The sequence below is a fragment of the Vespa velutina genome, chromosome 11 (assembly GCF_912470025.1).
Source record: "Vespa velutina chromosome 11, iVesVel2.1, whole genome shotgun sequence".
In the NCBI taxonomy this organism is placed as follows: domain Eukaryota; kingdom Metazoa; phylum Arthropoda; class Insecta; order Hymenoptera; family Vespidae; genus Vespa; species Vespa velutina.
In genome coordinates this window covers 2,037,691-2,061,586 of record NC_062198.1, presented here as the reverse complement: position 1 = coordinate 2,061,586, position 23,896 = coordinate 2,037,691, and the positions used below count along the sequence as shown (strand labels likewise).

The 23,896-nt window shown below is 32.4% G+C and overlaps 1 protein-coding gene and 1 long non-coding RNA gene across 17 annotated transcripts; one reads left to right on the top strand and one right to left on the bottom strand.

The window, feature by feature from the left end:
- Nucleotides 1-474: 474 nt before the first annotated feature.
- LOC124953015 (filamin-A) lies at nt 475-23,857 on the top strand. 12 transcript variants are annotated; one of them, XM_047503783.1, is made up of 40 exons: nt 475-779; nt 3,040-3,417; nt 4,980-5,104; nt 5,348-5,478; nt 5,567-5,780; nt 5,859-5,976; nt 6,045-6,232; nt 6,397-6,552; nt 6,636-6,777; nt 6,846-7,051; nt 7,142-8,600; nt 8,678-8,813; nt 8,901-8,980; nt 9,052-9,219; nt 14,974-15,120; nt 15,196-15,423; nt 15,495-15,809; nt 16,052-16,270; nt 16,379-16,699; nt 18,027-18,248; nt 18,328-18,515; nt 18,601-18,805; nt 18,889-19,026; nt 19,111-19,284; nt 19,365-19,672; nt 19,750-19,978; nt 20,072-20,200; nt 20,277-20,492; nt 20,583-20,759; nt 20,827-21,066; nt 21,153-21,296; nt 21,374-21,532; nt 21,617-21,765; nt 21,856-22,042; nt 22,154-22,416; nt 22,487-22,658; nt 22,731-22,949; nt 23,021-23,217; nt 23,306-23,608; nt 23,681-23,857. In XM_047503783.1, exons 2-40 carry the CDS (start codon nt 3,048-3,050, stop codon nt 23,747-23,749), a joined length of 8,811 nt encoding a protein of 2,936 aa, XP_047359739.1. In that variant the 5' UTR covers nt 475-779; nt 3,040-3,047; the 3' UTR covers nt 23,750-23,857. The 12 variants fall into 12 exon arrangements, 7 of the variants coding, with proteins under 7 accessions (XP_047359739.1, XP_047359740.1, XP_047359746.1 ...); XM_047503784.1 differs by lacking the exons at nt 23,306-23,608; nt 23,681-23,857 and having other exon boundaries at nt 23,004-23,144; XM_047503788.1 differs by lacking the exons at nt 475-779; nt 3,040-3,417; nt 4,980-5,104; ... (9 more) ...; nt 8,901-8,980; nt 9,052-9,219 and adding exons at nt 13,730-14,061; nt 14,340-14,382.
- Nucleotides 6,341-14,770, bottom strand: LOC124953026. Of its 5 annotated transcripts, none has more exons than XR_007102095.1 (6): nt 9,402-14,770; nt 8,699-9,250; nt 8,471-8,614; nt 8,347-8,386; nt 7,146-8,261; nt 6,344-7,037 (listed from the first exon to the last, which is right to left on the bottom strand). It is a non-coding gene; the product is annotated as an uncharacterized LOC124953026 (long non-coding RNA). The 5 variants fall into 5 exon arrangements; XR_007102092.1 differs by having other exon boundaries at nt 6,345-7,037; nt 8,699-9,072; nt 9,163-14,769; XR_007102094.1 differs by having other exon boundaries at nt 6,346-7,037; nt 8,699-9,635; nt 9,726-14,769.
- Nucleotides 23,858-23,896: the final 39 nt, after the last annotated feature.

Sequence of the window (23,896 nt, the reverse complement as noted above, 5' to 3'; positions counted from 1 at the left end):
CCTCTTTGAATATTTGTCTTCAGTAACGTATTTTGAAATGTCATTTATTTTACATAAATATTTATCACTATATAAAAACCATAAGATATTTGAAATAATAAAATAAGAAAATCTTAATTTCTTTTTTATTCGAAATAAAATTCAATATAATAATGTTATACTGAATCAAGCAGTTATTGATTTTGCAGAAATTTCTATTATCTTTATTAGAACATAGAAAAACTAGACGAAAAAATTTCTTATCTTTAACGACATAATTAACAATATATTTCTTTATTTTATATTCTTTTCGAAATTTATAAAGATTTTCTTATTTTTTAATGAAATATTTTAATAAGAAATTAATAGTCCAAAAAGGGGGCAACTAATATGCTAGAAACGTTCATGTCAGTTTCACGGTCCCAGAATGCTGATGGTATCTATCTAGCAAAAGAAGGTAAAGGGACGTGAGGGGTTCTTTTTACGTTGGTTTTCAGTGAGCTCACGCACGTCGAAGGCGTTCGTCGACGTTCGTTGCGGTCTGGATGCCAAAAATGGCGTTTCTCGATCGTTTTACTACCATCAACGAATTCAACATCGATTCATATTAAAACCTTACCGATTATCACAACTCAACAAACAAATAAAAGTAATAGAAACGAGATCGTTTCGTCGGTGCCGGGTTTTTGACGAGTGAATGATCGATGAAAATCTACGGCGTTGTCGTGTGTCTCCTCTTCGCATAACGACTTTTTCTATTTGATAAAAAAACGAAATCTCTATTCGAGGATCAACTTAACGTAAATATATAATATAACGATGATTTTGCGTGTCAGTCATATCGCATCATTGTGTAAAAAAATGATCTCTCTTGTTTTTTTAATGTTTTTTGTTACAAATCCTTTCGTTACTTATTGTCCTATATACATATCCAATGCACATATATTGAATATTTATTTGAAAACAAATTGTAGTTGATTATGTGTTTTGTGTAGTTTTATTATATTTAGTGTGAATATATTGTGTCATTAATGTGATCATAATTTTCCGATTATAACTTTCATAACAAATTAGCGTACATAGTGAAACCTCTTCCTGACAAATTTTTTATTACTAGTTATTACTATAATTAGTAATATGAGTAAGTTTTTTTCGAATACATTCCATTCGATTTGTTAGGTAGAATCACATGTTTAATCTTTTTTTCGGCTGTTTAGAAAATAAACACGTTTTACAAAGGACACTTTGAGATGCTTCGAAAGAATAACAATACAGATATTTAAGTGACTAATGTATTTCTTCTGTACTTGGTTACATTAGTCATTACAATTGTGTTTTGTCATTCGTCGTCGATTGTTTTACGTAGTATATATTCTTCGCAAAAGAATTTTCTATGTATTCGACATATCAGAGATTATATCAATCATTTTTGATGAAACGATTGTATTTCAGAAATTCTATATCGTAAAAAAAAAGAACAAAAAAAAAAAAAAACTAAGAAATGCGTACGAATTGTAAGTTTCATTAGATATCGTGAGTGAAAGTCGAATATATTGTAAGATGGTTTTATTCGTTGTCTGAATATGCGAAAGTGCATGCAGATTCTCACGCTCGGTCCATCCTATCTCTATTCTCGATCAAAAATTCCATCATCTTCAGAAGCATAAAGCGGTAAAAGTAAAAAAAAAAAGTTGATGTCTCTTTTTTTTCGATTATAGTGCTGAACTCTCATGTGGGTACAATTTTTACATGCTGACGTAAGCGTACCGGGCAAACGAGGTTTCAAGCTTACATTGATGATGTCACATCTTGTCATTTTGAGACGAAGCAAATAGTTATATTCACATTGCAATTAAGATGTCATGTAATTTTACTCCTATATTTTCATGAATTACGTTAAGCTCTCTCTCTCGCTCTCTCTCTCTCTCTCTCTCTCTCTCTCTCTCTCTCTCTCTCCTCCCTCCCTCTCTCTCTTTCTCCTCTCTCTCTCTCGTTCTTTTCTTATACTCGAATCATTAAATGTCGCTGGAAGTTGCCTTTCATCGTGACTTCCTGCGTTCTCCTGCGTAGTATGTTTAAAAAGTAACCGTCAGGATATCAATAGGCCGTTCTACAAGTTTGAATCGTCATGTATCATGATAAAAATCGATGAACTAGATCAGTGTTTCTCAATACACTGTGTGTTTAATATCGAAATTATCTTGTCAACATTGTAATGATACCGACGTATCGATTCTTTCATAATAAGAATTTTTCTTTCCTTTGAAAATGTTATTGCATGTTAAAGGAAGAAGGAGATTAAAAACGATAGAAACGAAGGAATAAAAAAAATCGTTCGACTTTGATCTATCTTGTCTGTCATGTTGATTATGCAAAAAGAAATAAAGAAAGGCATAGCAGATGTTAAAAAAAACGTGTACGCCTGTCACGCATGATCGTCGATGATTTGGTAGAAAGTATTAACTAGGCATGTCAAATATATTTAACACAAAGCATATAATACATAATTTAATTCATAAACAATTCTTTTCAAATTTACATAAATTTACTTCTTCAAATTAAGTTTTGAATTAAATTTGACATATGTCCGATCGTAGAAAGTACAGGATGCGCCAAAAGTTCTTAGACTTGTAATTTTTTAATTATATAGAAACATTTGGCCCACCCTGTGTAATGTCAAATATATTTTACAAAACATATACTACATAATCCAATTTTTAAAAAATGGTTTTTAAATTGATATAAATTTATTTATCTGATTATGAATTTAATGACATGGTTTAACGTAGAAAATAAAAACTTTTCACAGGCATATTTTACAAAGCACATATTAAATAATTTAATTCTTAAAAACGTGCTTTTTAAATTAATAAATTTATTTATTTAATTAAAAAGATTGAGTCGAACTTGACTTTATATAAATTTATTTTGTTACATAAATATTTTTAATAATTTTTAATTAAATAATTGAAGATTTGAATTAAATTTAACATGATGCCTCATATAAATAGAAATATTGAGAGTCAATAACGAGACAAATTTTCGATTGTCTCCTTGAAGGAATAAGAATGCAGTCGACCGAGCAGTTACGACCAGAGCAACTGGTGGGCCTGGTAGCTCGATCAGCCGAGGGAACAGCCGCGAAGGGCATGCCAATTAAAGGTCACGAGGACTTGTGGGTGGAGATTCAAGCGAATACATTCAGGAATTGGGTGAACGAGCACCTGAAGCATGCGGCCGATGTAGGTAGCGATCCTGTTTTGGACCTCGCCGAAGATTTTAGAGATGGTACACGTCTTTGTGCTCTTGTTGAGGTTCTCACTAAAAGACGTTTACCACGATGGAATCCAAGGCCAGCAAATCAGCATCATCATCTTGAAAATGTCTCGACTGCATTACAGGCTATCGAGGCGGATGGGGTGAAACTCGTCAATATCGGTAACGTTTTTTTTTTTTTTTTTCGAAATTAGCGTGAATTTTAAATAATTTTGTTCTTTCCGACTCGTTGAGAAAACTTTCTATATAGTTACGAGCTGGACAAGCAAATACATCATTGTTTGCGTTTACCGATCGAAAGATAAAGCTCGTGCCTAGCATGTTAGAAAGCAACATGCTGCTCGCTTTTTAACTAATTAGTCGTCGTTATTTCACGTAACGCTAGGAGGTATTGACCTCGGCCGTGAGCACGTCTTCTTCCTCTGTTCTCAGACACGCTTCTTTCTTTCTCTTTAATGAATTTATTGCGAGATACATACTTCTTTGAATTCTAAACAATTCATTGTTTTATATCGCGAAATAAAAAAGATGGACTACTGACATAATGCTAAACGAAAGAAAGAAGATTTACGCGATTGACAACATTATAATTTTATTAATCTATCAAAGGAATTCTTTTCGATGAAACTTAGATGACTAATTGTAAGATAAAAAAAAATAAGAAATATTCTCACATTTTGATCATCGGGTGAGTCAATCGTCGTTTATGGTTAATATGTAATAGCATACTATATACAGATCATTGTTAGAACAATCGGTCTTTTAAAAGCTATCTGTTTTTTTTTTCAAAAGAATCTTATTGTTGTTACGATACTGGAATACAATCGATGTTACCACTTTGTTACTTCGGTATTGTTGATAAAAACACTTTAAAGTTATATCATATTACATCTTTTTTCTTTCTTATCGAGAAAAAAGGAACAAATGAAGAAAGAACCAAGTTTAATGTTCGAAACGATCGAACGAAAATGATTTGCTATGGTGGTATTTATGGGGGACTCCGTCCTCATTTTCACGAGTGCAGGTCTCTTGTATCGTTACGTCACGCCTTTGCAAATCGATGCTCGAGGTCGTTGCCTTTCTTGTGTTGTACCGGCGCCCACGAGGTCGCTTAAAGCCGTCATTATTGTACGTGTACGGTTACCGACCAATTTAATTCTTCTAGATGTAACAATGATAAGGCAATACATTTGAAAGAAAGTTTCATTCTAAGCTTGGTTAAATGAATAAAATAGAATAATATCGAAATTCTTCCCATTCTCTTTGCTTTCCTTTCTACATTTATTAGACGGATCATGATTTTATAAAATACTTTATGTACTTCTATGTATTACATTCGTAACAATTACGATCTTTTATTATAAAGATGAATTAGTAATTAGAAATATAATTGCACGACAATTTGTAATCCCCTTATAAAACGTAATACGACAATAATACAAACATTTTTATCAACGTAAAATATTAATATTAAAACATTAACTTTATGAGAACAATAAATGTTCAAAGCATTCGTATAAAGACTCCATATTACTAAATGTAAGCGAATTTGTTTCTACGATTTCTTTCGATTCATAAATAATTATAAAATGTTATATGTAAGACCCAATATTTTTTATATCAAATCATTTTTTAATATCATTTTCGGAGATATATGTATATATATATATATATATATATATAATGTGTGTGTGTGTGTGTGTGTAATTATAATTTCCTTTCAGGAAATGTCGACATCGTCAATGGAAATTTGAAACTTATTCTCGGCCTGATATGGTCGCTTATTGTGAGATACCAAATAGGCAAGTCCAAGTTCCCTCCAAAGAAGCTGATGCTTGCATGGCTCAAGGTCAGTATACGTAATTGCATGAAAGACCTTGATGCAGACAAGTATAATCTACAACAAAAATATAACGCCTTGATCTCCAATTCGACGATATTATTTTATAGTGAGAATCTCATTTTATATATTTATATATATATATATATATATATATATATATATATATATATATGTATATAAAATGAGATGTTAACTCATTGAATTAGCAATGTTATTATAATTATATATGTTATGTAATAATTATTTTAGGCTGTTTTGCCAGAATGCAGAGTAAATAATTTTACAACCGATTGGAATTCTGGTGTATATTTAAGTGCACTATTGGATTATTGTAAGCCTGGATTGTTCCCACATTGGCGTCAACTCGATCCTGATGACAAGTATGATCATTTTATGACCTTTTTTATTATAATATTTCATATTTATCAAACGTCATATATTCGTGTTATTATGTTTCTTGTGGTATAGCGTCTACAATTGCCAAAAAGCTATGGAAATATCGAAACGAGAATTTGATATTCCTATGGTGTTGGAACCAGAATACCTTGCGTCTCCATATTTAGATGAACTCTCGGGAATGACCTACTTATCGTATTTCATGAAAGAAGGATCACCCGGTTTCCATGCCACTTTACGATGGGTTAACTCACGTTTACCTCATGAACCAATACGAAACTTTAGAGTAAATATAATTATGAATAATAAATAAATCAAATAAAAATATATTTAACATTTATAAATATTTATTTACTTTTCTTAGACCGATTGGAACGATGGTAGAGCATTGTGCGCTATTGTTAGAAATTTAGGTGGACCTGCTCCATCTTACGAAAAACTTCATACCGATCCTTCAGCTTGGGAACACAATTTGCAAATAGGTATGTCCATCATATTGTTATCTTATCGGTATAACGTGTTATAACATTCGCCCTTATATATTTTGAAGGTATCGATGGTGGTAAAAAACTAGGCGTGGAACCCATTTTGAAAGCAAAAGATATGGCAGATCATAATGTCGAACATTTGGGCGTTATGGCGTACGCAGCGTATTTTCAATGGGTGAAACCTCGCCCTCAAGCAAGCGAACAAATTGCCGTTCATATAGATAGTACATCCGCTAGAATACAACAGCCAGTACGTTGAGTTATTGTTTGTCAATTATACTTTCATAAAGTTACTTCAATCTTTACGAATCTCAATAATGTTATAGACCATTGTTTCGATGATTCGTTCTATTGGACACAATGGAAGTCTTTCTATATTGTTTAAAGTTTAAAATTATTGAACCATATTCACAGGCACATTTCAAACTGGAGATGCTTACCAAAGAAGTTAACACACGAGAAGTTAGAGGTGAAGTTATAAGTCCGAGTGGACGAGTCGAATGTAGATTAACTTGGAATGGCGTACATGGAAAAGGAACTTTTGTACCTACTGAAGTTGGAATGCATAAGGTTTGTATAACATGAATTTTATTTGAACATTTATATAAATTCGAATTATTGACAGTGTATTTTAAACAAATTTATTTTTATAGTTAATGGTATATAATGACGGAGAATTAATCAATGGATGTCCCTATTACTTCAGAGTTTTACCTGCCTTGACCAAAATCAAATCGCCCGGTATGGATCCTTGTGCAATTGGATCTATCGTCGAGGTTCTAGTCAATAGTTATGGTGAGTTTATCAAAGAAAAAATGAAGGTTTATATTTTCTAATAACGAATTTTTAAATATTTATTTCAGGAACTAGTCACGATGGGATCGATGTTACTGCATGGTCACCGACAGGAAGACCATTGGCATGTCCAGTTAAAAAGAATGATGGTGTACATACAGCAACATTTCAACCAGATGAAACAGGTGAATGGAGTATAGCGATAACGCATAATGGAAATCATATACAAGGTGGTCCATTCACTTGTTTTGTGTTCGATCCTAATGGAATCAAGGTAAATTGTTTAATTCTTATGACACACATTCTATTTCAGATTATATATATACAAATAAATAAATCTAATACTTGTTATTATCTTTTATAGTTACTCGATACAGATGGTGCTATGCCAGGTCAACCATTTTCCTTTATTGTTGATGCAAGAGGAACAGGAGGTCTCGGCGATGTAATCATAGATATAGTACATGATAAGCAATCTATTTCTTATAGAATGGAAGATATTGGACATATGCAGTACCATGTCTCATTTGTTCCCTCTGATGCTGGGAAATACAGAGTTTATGTTTACTTTAATGGATCAGACGTCAGAGGTTCTCCATTTTCAATAAGAGTTGGTACTCAGAAGGGTTCGAGAAGATCAAAAGAATCAACATCCAGTTTAGAACGATCGAAAGTATCCTCTCTTGAAAGACGTATGAATGGATTAAATGTTTCCATTACGCCAACTCGCGGCAGTCCTGTTCAAAAGATTTATTCCACTACCACGTACAAATCAGCTAGCCCGACTCAACACGTTACCGATTATTCACCCGTACACCAGCATTCTTCAACATATAAAACTTCAAACAATTATAGCAGCGAAAGTTCAACATATCATAAAACAAATTCTCTAAATCATTCACGTTCTCCGAATCTTAATCAAAGTCCTGTATCTAGAAACGTTCATAGTCCTTCTATGATTAAAGAAACAAAGGAAACATATTCATCAACGACATATAATCGTTCGAGATCACCAGGAACTCAGACTCCGAGTTTAATAAAGGAATCAAAAGACATTTATGCATCCAGCACTTTAACTAGATCTCGATCACCGAATCTAAGTCCAGCGTCTCCAGGATCACAACATTCACCGACCATCAAGGAATCAAGAGACATTTATCAAACTGGTTCCTTAAATAGATCTCGCTCGCCCAATCGCAGTCCTATGTTTCGTAGTGCTACACAAAGTCCTGTCAGTAGAAGTTTTAGTCCAAGAATAAGTGATAAAGAAACCGGTTATAATGGAAGAAGTTTTATGGACAATAGTGTTGTCGATACAAGTAGTAACGTAAGAGTATCGTCTATGGTGGGTGGTACTTCTCGTCGTGATTCGTGGGACGCCATAGCCAAAACAAAATCTTTGCTTTCTTATGGTAGCCTAGAATCCCTTGCAAATCTCACTAATAACTCTCCGATAGCTGAGCATACGACAAATACTCAAGATCCTACAAGTAATGATTACAAAAATGATTATCATGCTTACAGTACGAAAAATACAACACAAACCATAACGAATACTGAAAAATTTACCAGTGAAACTCAAAGTAATCGTACGCAAACTCATGGTATTCTAAAAAATAAAACTAATAATTATTATAAAACCGTCGATACTGCAGATTCCACACATGATCGATATCTCAATAATGGTACTTACGTATCAACGCAAATAAAAAATTCATCACTCGTTACTGGGAGCGCTATCGAAATATTACCTGTTCATAGACCAACAACCTTCACTATTGATCCGAGTGTAGATCCCAATAAAGTTTCTGTTAATGTTACAGGTAAATGTCATTGTCTATAAAATACAAATTACGTCAAATTAGATAGATCAGGTAAAATTTCCTTGTTTATTTTATAGGTCCAAATGGTAAACTTATACCCATTCAGAAATCAACTCTTCGTGGCTTAACGTATACGATAACTGCTGAAGAAGTCGGAGAACATATCATACAAATTTTGCTCAATGGACAACACATCAAAGGATCGCCATTTAGGTTGATACATTAGCTCAGTAAAGATTAGATATAAACATTTTTGTACACGTTATAATTTTTTTAATTGTATACGCTTATGAATTTTAGATCACAAGCTTACAATGCAAGAGCTATACAAGTTGGTCATATACCGAATGGAGTGGTCAACGAACCAGTTGAATTTGAAAGTATGTATTATTATTATTCAACTATCTCTAATTATATTTACTACAATCTTAGATGTATAATATTGTTGTAGTTGATGGCTCGAGAGCTGGATCTGGAAATTTAGAAATTTTGGTAAACGGTGGCCATGTTACAAGTTTCGTTAGAGCGCTAGGTAGTCAACGTTTCTTAGCATCATTCGTACCTCATGAAGCTGTTACACATTTAGTTGAAATGACATTCAATGGCGAAGTCGTTCCCGGTAAGTTTTCATTCTATCATTTTAATTTTGTCTAACAAAAGAAAAAAAAAAGAAAATAATGAAGCATTGTCAATCGTCTTCGTTTTCTTTCATGACGTTATTCATTAAAAAAAGGTTCGTAATCGAGAGCTGAACGAATTATTTTGCATTTAACTATGGAGTATACATGCATATGTATGTACCTCGTTCATGCATGCATACTTGTATGCAATTCAACGGAATGCATGGCACTTGGCAGTACCGTCACAGATTAAAAAGTAGGAAAAATCAGCATCGTTGATGTATTATTTGATTAAACGCAATATAAGTTTTATACATATTATTAAAATTCTTCCATAAATTCATCAATATTAAAGATGTCTTAATAATGAAGAATTATCATTTTAACGATTGCATTCTCTCAAGCATAAATTCTACTATAAAATAACGATTATTAATTTATATATGAATCTATAATGGAGATATAAAAAGTATTCGTATAATGTATTTATTTAAACTATATATACTTAGAAAGGTATCTAAAAATCTTATTAAGAAGGCCGATACTCAATAGGAACTCGATAGTTTATAAATATTAAAAATTGCCATTTCTATTATCACGAGAAACTTTCACTCTGTCTTTATACCGTTGCCTTCATTCTTCAGACACAAGAATAATGATTTTGATGTGCATAGCTCTATAATATACAATGACCGAAACAAATGTCTATATTTGTCGAAGAAAAAAATTCGATTAGTAACGATTTATTATCCATTTTAAAGTGTATCATTATTTACGAATCAACTCTCGAGAGAGATAAAGATGTTCCTTCTGTCTATTTATTGCGGAGTCGGCTTCCATTCGTATATACGTACTACATATATATATGTGTATATACGCGTTTACTTCCGTGAACATTGCTTAGATTCTTTCTCGTTCGCAAGTAATGTACCCTCTCTAAGTCAACAGGTCATCGATCAGGTCATTGACTTACGATTTCACGCATTCAAGTGTTGTGCTACTGACCCAAATACACGATACGTTCATCGTTTTCTTTACTTAGTATTTTTGTCTTTTTCTTTTTTTTCTCTTTTTTTATTTCATATACGTCATTTCCTTTTTGTATAAGACAATATCTTCAGCCATGGGTTTCCTGGACGATTATTATGATCCTATATCTCCCACGCTATTTAAGACACCGCATTATGCACCTTGATCACATAATAGGCGTACAAATACGTGCCTACTCAGGAAAGGTTGATCGAGTTAGCTTCTTCTCAAAGATGGAGTACGTTAAAATTGTTCCTTTTCAAGATCTATCATATCTATAAAAGGAAACTCATATTTATATCTAGCAATGAACGGAAATGTCGCGTTTTAACGGTAAAATCGGTGACCATGAATAGAACGCTAAAGTATATGCGTTATGCCACTAGATAGATTGTGAAGAATATTATATAGATGCCATATAAAGAAATGCATTCTCCACAGTGGTGACCACGTGTACGTGATTCGTTACGCTACGTAGATGTCTTCTATGTTAGGGCTACGTTTTGACGTTGAACTTCACATAGATGAGAGAACTTTTTATTGGATTCGTTTGAAATATTTCAATTATCCATTATACTTGCTGAGATGATCGGTATCTCATAATAGTTTATTGAAGTCTTGAGAAATGTTTGAAAATAATCCAAATTATGTATCTATAAAGCGTAGGTGTGTTGAACTATGAAAGTACTGCCAGTGTATAGGCGTATTTGGTTGCGTACGAAGGGATTCAACTTCTACCTACGTATATCTACATGACTTCGATATATTAATACGTCATAACATTTTGTAACGCCTTGGAAACATCAGCTTGATGTTAAAGATTAGATACCATATTCTCTCTCTTTCTCTCCCTCTCTTTCCCTTTCTCTCTCTCCCCCCGCCCCTCTCTCTCTTTCTGTTTCTTCTCTCTCTTTCTCTTTCTTTCTTCTCTCTTTCTTTCTTCTCTCTCTCTCTCTCTCTCTCTCTCTCTCTTTCTTTCTTTCTTTCTCCCTCCTCTCTCTTTTTTTCTTTCTCTGGTAATGAAGTAGGAATGTGAAATTGAAATGCCTTGCTTAAATCTATCAGATATACGAAATGCATGTCAATAAAAAGTTTTCTTAGATACTAATGATTACAAACAGAGCGTTACTTAATCGCATAAATCTTCTTTCGTTTTAATGGTGCTAATGACATAGATCATTATACTTCATATAATTAAAGTACACGTTTATTTCTTTCTTTTCCCTTTTTTTATTTAGTGTCTTTACGCTAGAGCGAACATGAATGGGGCAGTTATTATTTATTGAGGAAGAAATACCTACATCTTTTTTCTCGCGACACCCTATAGAATAATTCTTAAAGCCTTGTGATATGTGGAATGTGTGTATTACCATACCAAAGAATTTATCACTGATCTCTTTCTTTCTCTTTAACTCTCTTCTTTATTCTACTTCGTTGTAATTTCTTTCTGTCATTATTCTGATTCAATCTTACAGTTAGATAGTGCTTTGACAATTATTGAAATAAACAAATTCTCTTCCTTCGTCAATCGAATTATCATTTTTTATTTCGTAGATACTTGTTAAAATTGTAATATTTAGCACCATTTAGCACTATTTAATGCTACTTGTAATTAGTGCTTTAAAGTTAAACATTTTGATACATAGATGTCGCGATTAGCTACGTTATAGATTTTGTAATTCGAATTATGACTCCTTGAAACGAAATAAATCTTACGTAAACAAGTTCAATTGTGGATCAATTGATTCTCGTTAACACGAAGTAGTTATTAATAAATGTATTGTTACGTTAGAGAAATACAAATTGAAAATTGTTTATTGACAAATACCACGCATAAGGTTATAATTAAAATTCTTTGGAAAGAAATCAATCAAATTGTAAAAGTTATTTTCGAGATTTTTGGAACAACGAATTGTATTCTTTGTATAATCTGTTATATCTGGAAATGGATTGTGGTTTATTGTATTTAGACACTTCGATAGAAGAGTAATTGAAAAAAGTCAGTAATTATTATAATAATAAGAATTATATAGGTTTGTTCTTACGCGAAGAAGAAATAAATCGATCAAGAATTCCTTTGCCAAATCGAGATTGACTTTTCTAGGTTATAAATAACGAATAAACAATCGTAGCGAATCGTAAATTTAAAATTCCCGCAACAAACTACCTGATCATTCGTAAGCACCTATTTACATCGATTGAATGTGATCGTAAGAATTTCTCATACGATTTCTCGTCGAATAATTATCAGGTCGCGAAAAAGCATCTCGTTGCTAATTCGACGATTTACATTCTTATACAAAATAACGGTTTGCTTTCCATTCTTTGTCGATCTCGTGAAATTGATCACCCATGTCTGTCTCGTAGTACTGCATTTCTTTTCCTTTTTTTTTTTTTCTTTTTTTCTTTCTTTCTTTCTTTCTCTCGAAAGATCCGCATCACGAACGAGGGTTTCTATTTGCGGGCGACCTTAAAGTATCGAAATACGCATATCAAATGTCTTTTGCATGTGCATACGTAAGTATGTCTCTTCTTTATGTATATACATAGACGAAGGAAATGAAATGAGAGTTCATTACCGTACTAAATCATTCATATCTATAAGATTTTAATCACTTGCATTTTTCATTTATATAACATTAATTTTATGTATGTAAAATTAAATATATATATTATCTGTAGAACGTTGCACAAAAACAACGCCTTTATAAAGCAAATGCAAGATATTATACTATTCAAAATATTTTTCGTTTCTATTTAAGAATCTTTTTACTCTAATGTTAATGAATACAAATATTATATACGTTAAATAACTTCGTGTGTGTGTGTGTGTATATATATATATATATACGTAAATACGTAATAATCATTTCAAAGATGATTTCGTCATTTTGCTAATTGATTTCGTAATAAGCAACAACATTTATAATCGATTTTCAATGTGTGATTGTAATATGAATTACAATCACACATTGAAATTAGTTACTTCATTCGATTTCTGAATATCGAATGAACCGATTCCACAAAATTCCTGTAAAATTAACATAAATAATGACATCGTTTTAACATACATATATTATAAATTTGATTAAAAGTTCATATGACGATAATTAATGACGATAATTAATGACGATAAATATGACGATAATTAAAAATAATAAATCCGTAATATTTCGTTTCTTCAAAGTAGAAAGAGAAGTAACGCGAAGAATTGTTTTGAAAAATAAAAGATCAATTTTCGGGCGAATCCCTAAAATGCATCATCCTACATTTAGCGCGTAACTGTAGTTGTTGCATACCCGTTGTAAATACGTGTGTAAGTAAATGCTCATCGACGTTAAAAGTATGCAAGGAAGATAAGAAAGTATAGTGGTGGGGAGAAGAGGCGGGAGTTTGGAACGCTTAACATAAAACGTCACGAACACCATTATGCGTACGGCCCTGGTTTTGGGCCCAAGTGCCGGGTCTGCCAAGAAGCAGGGGAATAGCAATACAGCAGCTCAACAGCGAGCAGCAACGCTCGTCCCGTCGTCGTTCGATTCGGTTGAGTCCGTCGTGAATCGCGCGATCCGCTGACGTTTCTTATTCTCTCTGTCTCTTTTTCCCGTTACACACACCTGCGTATCTCTTCGTTCCATCGTACGTCTATATGGCTTTTCTCGATCGTTCCACGTTCGTCGTCCTACGAGATTCTTCGCAATGAGGCGAGCTTGCCTTTCGATTGCTTGCCGTTTGGCCGTGACGTCGAGCGTCGTTGAAAAATAAAAAAGAAGTGAAGCAAAATTAAGTTTGGCCAACTATAGGAAAGAAACGTACGCGTCTCCTCTTCGTCAGTGTATATATATGTATATATATATATATATTTATATATATATGTATATATATAGTATATATATACTCACGTTGATGCATCGTGTAGTGTGTTTGTGAGATGCTTAAAGCAGTGCCGTTTTGAATGCAAAGTTTTACGTCGTTCTTTATTTAAGATTAATCTGTTCTACTCAATCTGAATCAGATTGCTTCTAACTTCTTTCTTTCTCCCTCTCCTTTTTTCTTTAATCTCTTCTTCTTTAGGGCTTTTTCTTTTTAGTGCTTTTTAGGGTTTCCCTCGTCGAGCTACAGGTGGTCACAAGGTAATTGTAATGATGAATTTCAAAATGAGCTTAATGCTTATACTCGTCGTCCGTTAGGTCGCATTCTTTCCTTTCTTCTTTCTTCTCACAATCGCTTGAAACGGACTCGTTTCTCCCACTACCATTCAATACCGTCTTTGGTGATGTTACATCCTCTTTTTTATTTCTTTCTTTATCTTTATTGAAAAGAAAATAGACTTGCATTTGACAGGAAGGTTAGGAAATCTCCTTATTGGTGTTACGTTGCACTTCCGGGAAATTGGAATTTGACACTAAAGAAGTGGTTGCGCTTGTAGGAAGTTGATTTCATACCATTTTAAAGATTACAATTATATTTAATAGAAATACTGAAATAAAATAATAACGATTATTTACCAATATCAAATCACCATCAAAATACCTCTTGTTTTGTTTTGTTATTAATTTTATAAATTAAAAATTTTTACATAATGCATAATGTTATACAGTTTTTTTCTAAAATTATTAAGTAATATATAAATAGTGTTGAAATCTTGACCTAATAAATTCATTTATGATATGTATATTATAGTAATAATTTACATCAATTATAATATGATGATAAAATCTTAGGATCATCTTGGCGAGTGACAATCATGCCAGCACCAAAGATGTCTGTTATTGGTGATTCTGTCAGATTGGTACCTGCTGGTAGTCCTGCATCATTTGAATTATCTGCACTTGGCTTCAGTAGTAATGAAATTGATGTACAAATTTTAAGTAAGTTAAATATTTTCAAATATATACCTCTATTATTATATTTTTGTAATATGTATATTATCAAAAATATTGTAGCACCTTCAAAACGACATATATCTGCAAGAATAGAAGAAGAATCTGGTCGTACTGGAGAATTTCGTGTTGAATTCACACCAACAGAAGTCGGAAGTCATCTTGTAGAAATAAGCATCGCGGGACAAAAGCTACCGGCAGGACCTCTTGTTGCCAAGGTGTATAACAGCAGTTTGATACAAGTCACTGATGTACCTAGCGCTGTTGTTGGTCATGCCTGTCAATTTAGAGGTATAAAAAATAATTCTTATAAATCATATAATATATTTAGTATGTCTTATTCTTAATTTATCTTTATGTAGTTGACGCAAGTGCAGCTGGTGAAGGTCAATTAGAAATATCTATAAATGAAGGAGAAGTACCAAATCATGTTCAAGTTGTGGGCGGTGGACGTTGCCTTGTATCTTTCACCCCTGAGATTGCTAAATCACATTACATTGATATAAAATTTAATGGAGAAGCTGTACGTGGATGTCCATTTATTTGTAATGTGTCCGACACGAGCAGAGTCACATTAAATTTAAATCATTTAGAATTGATACCTGTAGATCAACCTGCTAATTTCCACATGGATGTTGATGGAAGTGGAAGTGCTGAACTTGCGGTTTCCGTAAGGGGTTAGTTATACAATATATTTCTATGTTGTAGGTGAATAAAATTTATTGATAAAAGTAACATATATTACTTGGCACTTAATAAGTATATAGTATATAAAGTCAACATACACAATTACTGCAAGTAGCTTATTGTTTGTTATATATTATATTTGTACTTCTTTCTACTTACATAATAGAAATGTATAAAATATTTTGGAACATTTTCAATTTTTGTGTACAATTTTTTATTCTATATATTATAGGACCAAATATGGAATTACCAGTTAAAGTTACTGGTGACATAAATAGTGGCTTTACAGCTGAATTTATACCAAGAGATGTAGGTGTACACTCAATTAGTGTTGAATATAATGGTCATCCAGTAAATGGTACACCATTTTTAGCCAAAGCATTTAATGCAGACAAAGTATTAATTGGCCCTGTTGCAAGAGGTAGTGTTGGACAACCAACACATTTTACTGGTAAGTAAAATAATTAAAATTTGTATTGACACTTCCTTCAGTTGATTCTTAAACATTTGAATATTATAAAAAAAATATATTATATTTATTTATTATTATTTTATATAGTTGATGCAAGTCAAGCTGGTGAAGGAAATTTGGAGATTACAATATCTGCTCGTAGTCAAAATATCCCCACTCAAGTTACACCTCAAGGCAATGCTCGTTTCTCAGTCAGTTTTGTGCCTTTCGAGGCATGTGAACATATCATTAATATAGCCTTCAACAAACGAACTGTACCAGGCTGTCCTATAATAACAAGGGTGGGTGGTGATAGCCATGTAACTGTAAGTGGACAGGCATTAAGCAGTGCTGGTTTAGGAAGGCAAAGCTATCTTACTGTCAGTAACGTTGCCGGTAGCTTGGAAGATTTAGAAGTTAATGTTGAAGGTAAAGTATATGTAAAATTTATAGTATTAAACAATATTGTCCTTACTCCCATCCCTCACTAATAATTTAACTTTATGTCAGCATGTATATCTATAGTATAAAAAGTGTTCATCACTGTTATGCAAAAGTCAACGTTTTTACACAAAGATCTTGTATTATTATGGTATACGTTATGCACCTTGTGATTGATTTTTTAAATATAAATATGTAATATTCTAAATAAGTAATATAAAGTTTACAAGGCTTGAATCACTGACCATCAAGTATATTTAAAAACACCACCTTTTTCTAACCAACTGGAATCACTTTTATTTGATATTATTATATGTCCTATTTATATCTAATCTAAGTAATAAGATTTTCAAAGAGTATAGTTATATTATACAGAAAATGATCTGTCTTAGTGTGCTCTCTTAATTTTTGGCTTGAGAGCAATTCTCTGTTTGTTACAGGTCGGCCAGCTTTCAGACTACGACATTACTAGACCTCTAAAGATATACTAATTTCACTCTAACTTTAATACCTGGACTTTTATGAAATATATGGTGGTGGGTTCCTAACTACAATCTCCTGAAGATCTTTGCGTAAGAGTAGTACAATTGCCACCTCCTTTTTACATTCCTTATGCATTATTAGTTACCATTATAGAATCCTGTAAAATCAGTAGTTGTGAACTTATCCTTGTGAATAGCTATGCACGTAGTAACTAACATATTCTGATCACATGCTCACATTTATTAGATCCATGGACATGTATTTAATATGTTCAAGCCATTAATTTTTGTGGTGCTATGCCTTTATATGGTTAGTTATTAAAAATAATATTGTAACTATATAGCCATTGATCCTGATCTATTTACATAGTGCTATAATAAATGTGCCAATATGATATAATTTTATTATTATGAATGCAAGAACTTTGCTTTCCGAAGAAGAAAGTTAAATAGAAACAAAACTTTATTATTATTTAGTAGATTGTTAATATCTCATTAATCCACAGCAGTAAAATTTTCTTTAGTAATGCGCATGTAAAACTTAATGATTGTTATTTTAAAAGCTGAAAAAAGAAAAAAAAAAGGAAGCAAAGATAGACTAAGAGAAACTATACATAGCATCTATTATTATTCATGATAGGTCATGTAACTAATACTCATTATAATCATTTAAATATATTTTGCTTTATAATGGGCTTAGTATAATTTATAACTTTAACAAGTAAGAGTAATAGATAAATTCAAATATTACATTTCATCTCTGGTGTTCTTGCGATCCACCTTAGTAGTTGCCTGACTAAATTGCATTAAAAACTAACCGGCGGACTTGATAGGGCCCAATGGACAGGCCGTACCAGCTCAAGTCACTGACAACAAAGATACAACATGCACCGTGGCATTTACACCAAGAGTAGTAGGAGAACACAGAATAGCAGTAAATTATAGAAATATTCCAGTGGCTGGCAGCCCCTTCAGTTGCAAAGTATATGATGTTACTGCCATCAAAGTAAAGGATGCTAAACGAGGTGTTATTGGTACACCTGTTACATTTTTGGGTATATGCATTATAAATTTAGCAATTTAATTTTTTCTTGTTATTTTGTATTATTGTTCAATTACAATCGTTGATTTTAGTGGAAACAAGTCAAGCAGGACCAGGAAATCTAGAAGTTACTGTAAATGGAGGACGTGTACCAACTTCTGCTCAAGCACAAGGTCCTCATACATATGCGATATCATTTACTCCTAGAGAACCAATTGTGCATACTGTTGACTTAAGATTTAATGGTGAAGATGTACCTGGAAGTCCATTCAGTTGTCAGGTAAGTTCTGTATAATTAATTGATCGATTTATTGTATATATATCAATAATATTAGATATTATTGTAATACTATTTTAAATATTAGGTCAGTGATACAGCTAAAGTACTGATAACTGATGGACTAGAAAAAGTATCTGTAAATCGCGTTGCATCGTTTACCATAGAAGCAGATTCATCTTTGGGAACACCTACAGTAGAAGTATTATCACCCACAAGAGAGAGCTTACTAATTCACATTAAACAGAGTGCTCATGGATCATATACTGCTGGATTTACACCAAAAGATGTTGGTATGTATTTACATAGAAAAAGATACTGATTTTTATATCAATTTTGTTATACAAACATAATAATGAAATAAAATATAATATAGGTGATCATAGTGTTGAAGTGAAACTGGGTGGATCTCACGTTGAAGGTAGTCCTTTTCTTGTGAAAGCTTATAATGCTGATAAGGTAAAAGTAACAGACATAAATAGTGGTGTTGTGGGCAAACCTGTCTTTTTCAGTAGTAAGTTATATATTTTTAACCAATGATAATAAATCATAAGAAAGTAAATAATGTTTTAATATATTAATTTTTATACTGTTATAGTTAATGCCAGTCAAGCAGGTGCTGGTAATCTTGAAATCATAGTCGCAGTCAATGGTAAAAATGTACCAAATTATGTACAAAGTGAAGGTAATGCAAAATTTAGAGTTAATTTTAAACCACAAGAAGCTGCAGTACATAGTCTTAGTGTACGTTTTAATGGAGAACCTGTACCAGGTAAGAAATAATATCTTAGTTTTTTTATAATATAATATATATTGTAAGATTTAAGACATATCTTTATATATCATTGCTAGGTTCACCATTTAGCTGTAAAGTAGTTGGTGCAGGTCAAGCAGTAATAACAGGCAATAATCTAAAAATGGGTGCTGTTAAGCGATTGATTTCTTTTACTGTGGATCCACAAGCACCTTCAACAAATTGTGACGTGATTGTCACGCCACCTTCAAATATAGCTCTTCCTATTACAATAGAACCTATTGATGGAAAATATAATGTAAGTTTTGTACCTACAGAAGTCGGCAGACATAATGTTAGCATATTAGTAGATGGAGAACCAATTAAAGGGTCGCCGTTCGCTTGCAATATTTATGATGTGACTAAGGTAAATTTTAAATGATATAATATATTATAAATATACAATATTTACAATATAAAATCTTTTATTATAAATACGAACAGGTCCATGTATCTGGTCTTACAGAAGCCTTATTAGGTCAAGCCACAACTTTTACTGTAGATGCAGCAGAAGCTGGAGAGGGAACATTAGAATTGGTAGTAAGCACTGAAAATAATACAGTTAAGGCTGAGGTAGTTGCTTGTGCGCGTGGTCTTTATGACGTAACATTTGTCCCTCAAACCACAAGCACTCATTATGTTAACATTAGTTTTAATGATGATAATGTCCCAGGTTTGTGGATGATATTAAATACTAACATTATTTCAATATTTTCATTGTATTTCATTGAGTATAAAATTATTTAATATCATTTATTTTTTCCAGGTAGTCCATTTAAATGTCCTGTTACTACAAATATGTTAGATGGACCTTCTATGATACGAGTTGGAAATACAGCATATATGGATTTGGATATGTTAGGTCTACAAGGACCAGTATCTGCAGAAGTAACAGGTAAATTGAAATTTCAGCAAAATAATTGAATTATTTGTTATAATTTAAAAATTATTACACGTTATATTTTGTGCAGGTCCAGATGGAATAATTATACCAAGTACATTGACTAAATTATCTTCTACTTTATATAGAGTAGAAATTCGAACTCGTCAAGTTGGTACATATAGTGTAATGTTTAGTGATGGCCATAAAGTTATTAGTTCTCAAACTCTTCAAGCTTTTGATCCAAGTAAAGTATCTGTTAAAGAAGTTGCTGATGTAGTTTGTCATCGTCCTGGAACAATCCTAGGTATTATTATTTTCTAATAACATATATATATATATATCTATATATGTGTTGAGAGTGTGTATCAGATATATAATATTGAATCTTATTTAGTTGTTGCATCAAAGGAATCTGGACCTGGGAAATTAACTGTAAATGTTCGAGCTGGTGGAGCAGATGTTGATAGTTTAATTCGCGAAGGAGATAATGGTGTTTATGAAATTGTTTTCCATCCAACACGTGCAGCTCCTCACAAAGTGCATATTAAATATAATGATGTTCATATTTCAGGTATATATTTATATGATACATTTAACATTTGAATAAATTAATTGTGTATTACATTCTAATGTTATAGGAAGTCCATTAGATGTAACAGTACGTAGTCCTACAGGTGGACGAGAAGTAACTGCAACTGGTTTAGGATTGTATCAATCATGTGTTGGTAAAGTAACATCATTTACTATTGAGACATTAGGACGTCCTGGGAAAGAATTTGATGTTGTGATCAGTGGTCCACAAGGTAATGCAGTACCTGTGAGATGTTATCAGCATAGGGATGGAAATTTACTTGCTGAATTTACTACTAATTCTGTAGGTAAGTATAATGAATGTTTAATGATGAAAGATATATATACATGTATATACTGCGATAATATATGTATTTTGATGTATTTTCTCCAGGTACATATAAAATTGATGTCTTGCATGGTGCAAAACCAGTTTTGGGTTCACCTTTCTTCTGTCAAGCATTTGATGCTTCAAAAGTAAAATTACAAGAATTAGGGCCAATGACTGTAACTGTTCATGATCACATTGCACTTAAATGTAAGTTGAGTTACCTACTATTCTACAATATCCTTATTTGTTGTTCTTCAATAATATGTTAAAATATATAATTACAGTGATGAAAACTGAGGCTGGAATGGCAGATTTAGACGTAACCGCAACAAGTCCTTTAGGACAAGAACTTCCTCTACAAGTTACTCCTCTTAACGATGGAGCAGAAATGATAGAATTATCACCTAGTGTTCCTGGAACTTATATGATTAATATTACTTATGGTAAGAGATTAAAATTTACTTTTGAAATATATTAATTTAATTTCAACATGATTAGTACGAATACTCATTGACATTTATGAACAGGTGGATGTTCTATTCCTGGCAGTCCAGTAGCTTGTACAGTAGATGCTGCTGGACAAGCTCGTGCTAAAGGTGAAGGTTTGCTAAGCGGCCATGTAGGTAAATCAGCTCATTTTATTGTTACTGGCACAAGAAGTCCTCCAGCAGTGCAGGTATATATGAAGAAATTGACACATGATTTATATATATATATTTAAATTTATAATAATAAATATTATTAATGTATGTCACATAAATAATAGGTGGATGGTCCAGATAGTGTTTCTAAAGCAACTGTAGAAGCAGGTGTTAATCCAGGAACTTGGAATGTATCTTACATTCCTATTGAAGTAGGTGTATTTGACATTAGGGTTGTTTCTGCTGGCCAACAATTACCTGGATCCCCTTGGCATCCAAAGATTATAGACACTCGTAATCTTCGTGTTATTGGTAAATTATTTTATAAAATCATATAATAATAATCATATATATATGTTTATTATTATATTATCGTTTATTATATATATGTATATATAATTTTATAATAATCTTTGCGTATAGGTGGATGGACTGCTGTTTGTGATGATATTGGTCGTTTAAAATTACACCCGTCTAATAAAATCAGTTTTGACACTGCAGAAGCAGGGCCTGGTGAACTCACTGGAAATATCGGAGATCATCCATTGACATTTGAAATGACTTCTAGTAACAGACTGAAACTAGTACCACCTCATTTATCTAGTGGAGAACATCGTTTAGAAATATTTTTTAATGGTGTACCTTTTCCTGGAGCACCAAAACTTGCATATGTTCAAGATCTTGAGGTTTTTAAATGAGATATTATAAGATTAAAGAGTAATGTGGATAAATATATTAATATTATCTTTGTTATAGCCGCCAGTACAAGACACTAGTAGAGTATTATTGCGAGGTCGGGGGTTAACTTCAGCAAAATGCGGTGAAGAAGTTAGTTTTATAATAGATGGTTCTCAAGCTGGTAATGGTACTCCAAAAGTACAACTCTTCTCTCCTACTAGTGAACTTAATGTAATGCTGCAACATTTGGGTGAGATAAATAAACTGAAAACACAAATATAATTATATATATTGTACATCATACACTTTAAAAAATATACAGGTGATAGTGTATACCGCGCAAGTTATATACCACAAACACCAGATCCACTTCTAATGACTGTCTCATGGAATGGCAGACAATTAAAAGGATGTCCTTTACAAATTAATGTAACGAGCGCAGCAGATGCATCAAGAGTTATCTGTTCGGGAGATGGTTTAAAACATGGCATCGTTGGACAAGAGATAAGAAGTTTTATTGATACAAGAAGAGCAGGACCTGGTAAAAAAATTCTTATAACATTTCTGATCTATTATCATATAATATATTTAATAGTTTAACATTATTTTAAGGTGAGCTGACAGCACATTGTGTTGGTCAACATAAAGTAGCTTATTGTGAACTTTATGATCATGGTGATGCAACGTTTACTCTTAACGTGAAACCTCAAGAAGCAGGCCGACATGCTTTAACAATTAAATATGCAGGAGAACACGTACCAGGTTCGCCTTTTACGTTACGTGTTTCTGGAGCTCCTGATGCATCAAAAGTATATTATTTATAATTATTTATGAAATATACTTTATAACGGATTTAATTTGCATTACCAAAGAAACAAATATATTATTATTTCGTAGGTTCGAGTATATGGACCAGGAATCGAACATGGTGTATTAGCAACATTTCAATCTCGGTTTATCTGTGATACTCGAGGAGCTGGCGCTGGTCAATTAACAGTGAGAGTAAGAGGGCCTAAAGGTGCATTTAGAGTTGAAATGCAAAGGGAAACTCAAAAAGACAGGATAATCCTTTGCCGTTATGATCCAACGGAGCCTGGTGATTATAGAGTAGAAGTACGCTGGGCTGGTGTACTTGTGCCTGGTTCACCATTCCCAGTTAAAATTGTTGATACACAAGATGAATTATTAATGCTCACACAGGTATGTTATAACCATCAATTATGCAACTATATTACATAAGTAGAATGATTTGATTATAATAATTTTTTTCAGGGTGGAGATAATTATTCGACAGGCCATCATACTATCACGTCATGGCGTGGGTCGCAAGCTATATTGTAAAAAATTGTCATATAATATTGTTATTACTTTATATGGACTAATAATATATTTCATAATATATATCATTGTAATTTATAAACTGTTTCCAATAAATTTTACGTTCTTGTATATTTGATAATAATACATTATACTATTATATTATATTCG

Bases quoted from the DNA above. Each gene is read 5' to 3' on its own strand.
- LOC124953015 (XM_047503783.1), top strand. From the start codon at position 3,048: ATGCAGTCGACCGAGCAGTTACGACCAGAGCAACTGGTGGGCCTGGTA. The intron at 8,981-9,051 runs GTATGTATTATT...ATATTGTTGTAG, and splicing joins CGAACCAGTTGAATTTGAAA to TTGATGGCTCGAGAGCTGGA. The intron at 19,027-19,110 runs GTAAGTTATATA...ATACTGTTATAG, and splicing joins CAAACCTGTCTTTTTCAGTA to TTAATGCCAGTCAAGCAGGT.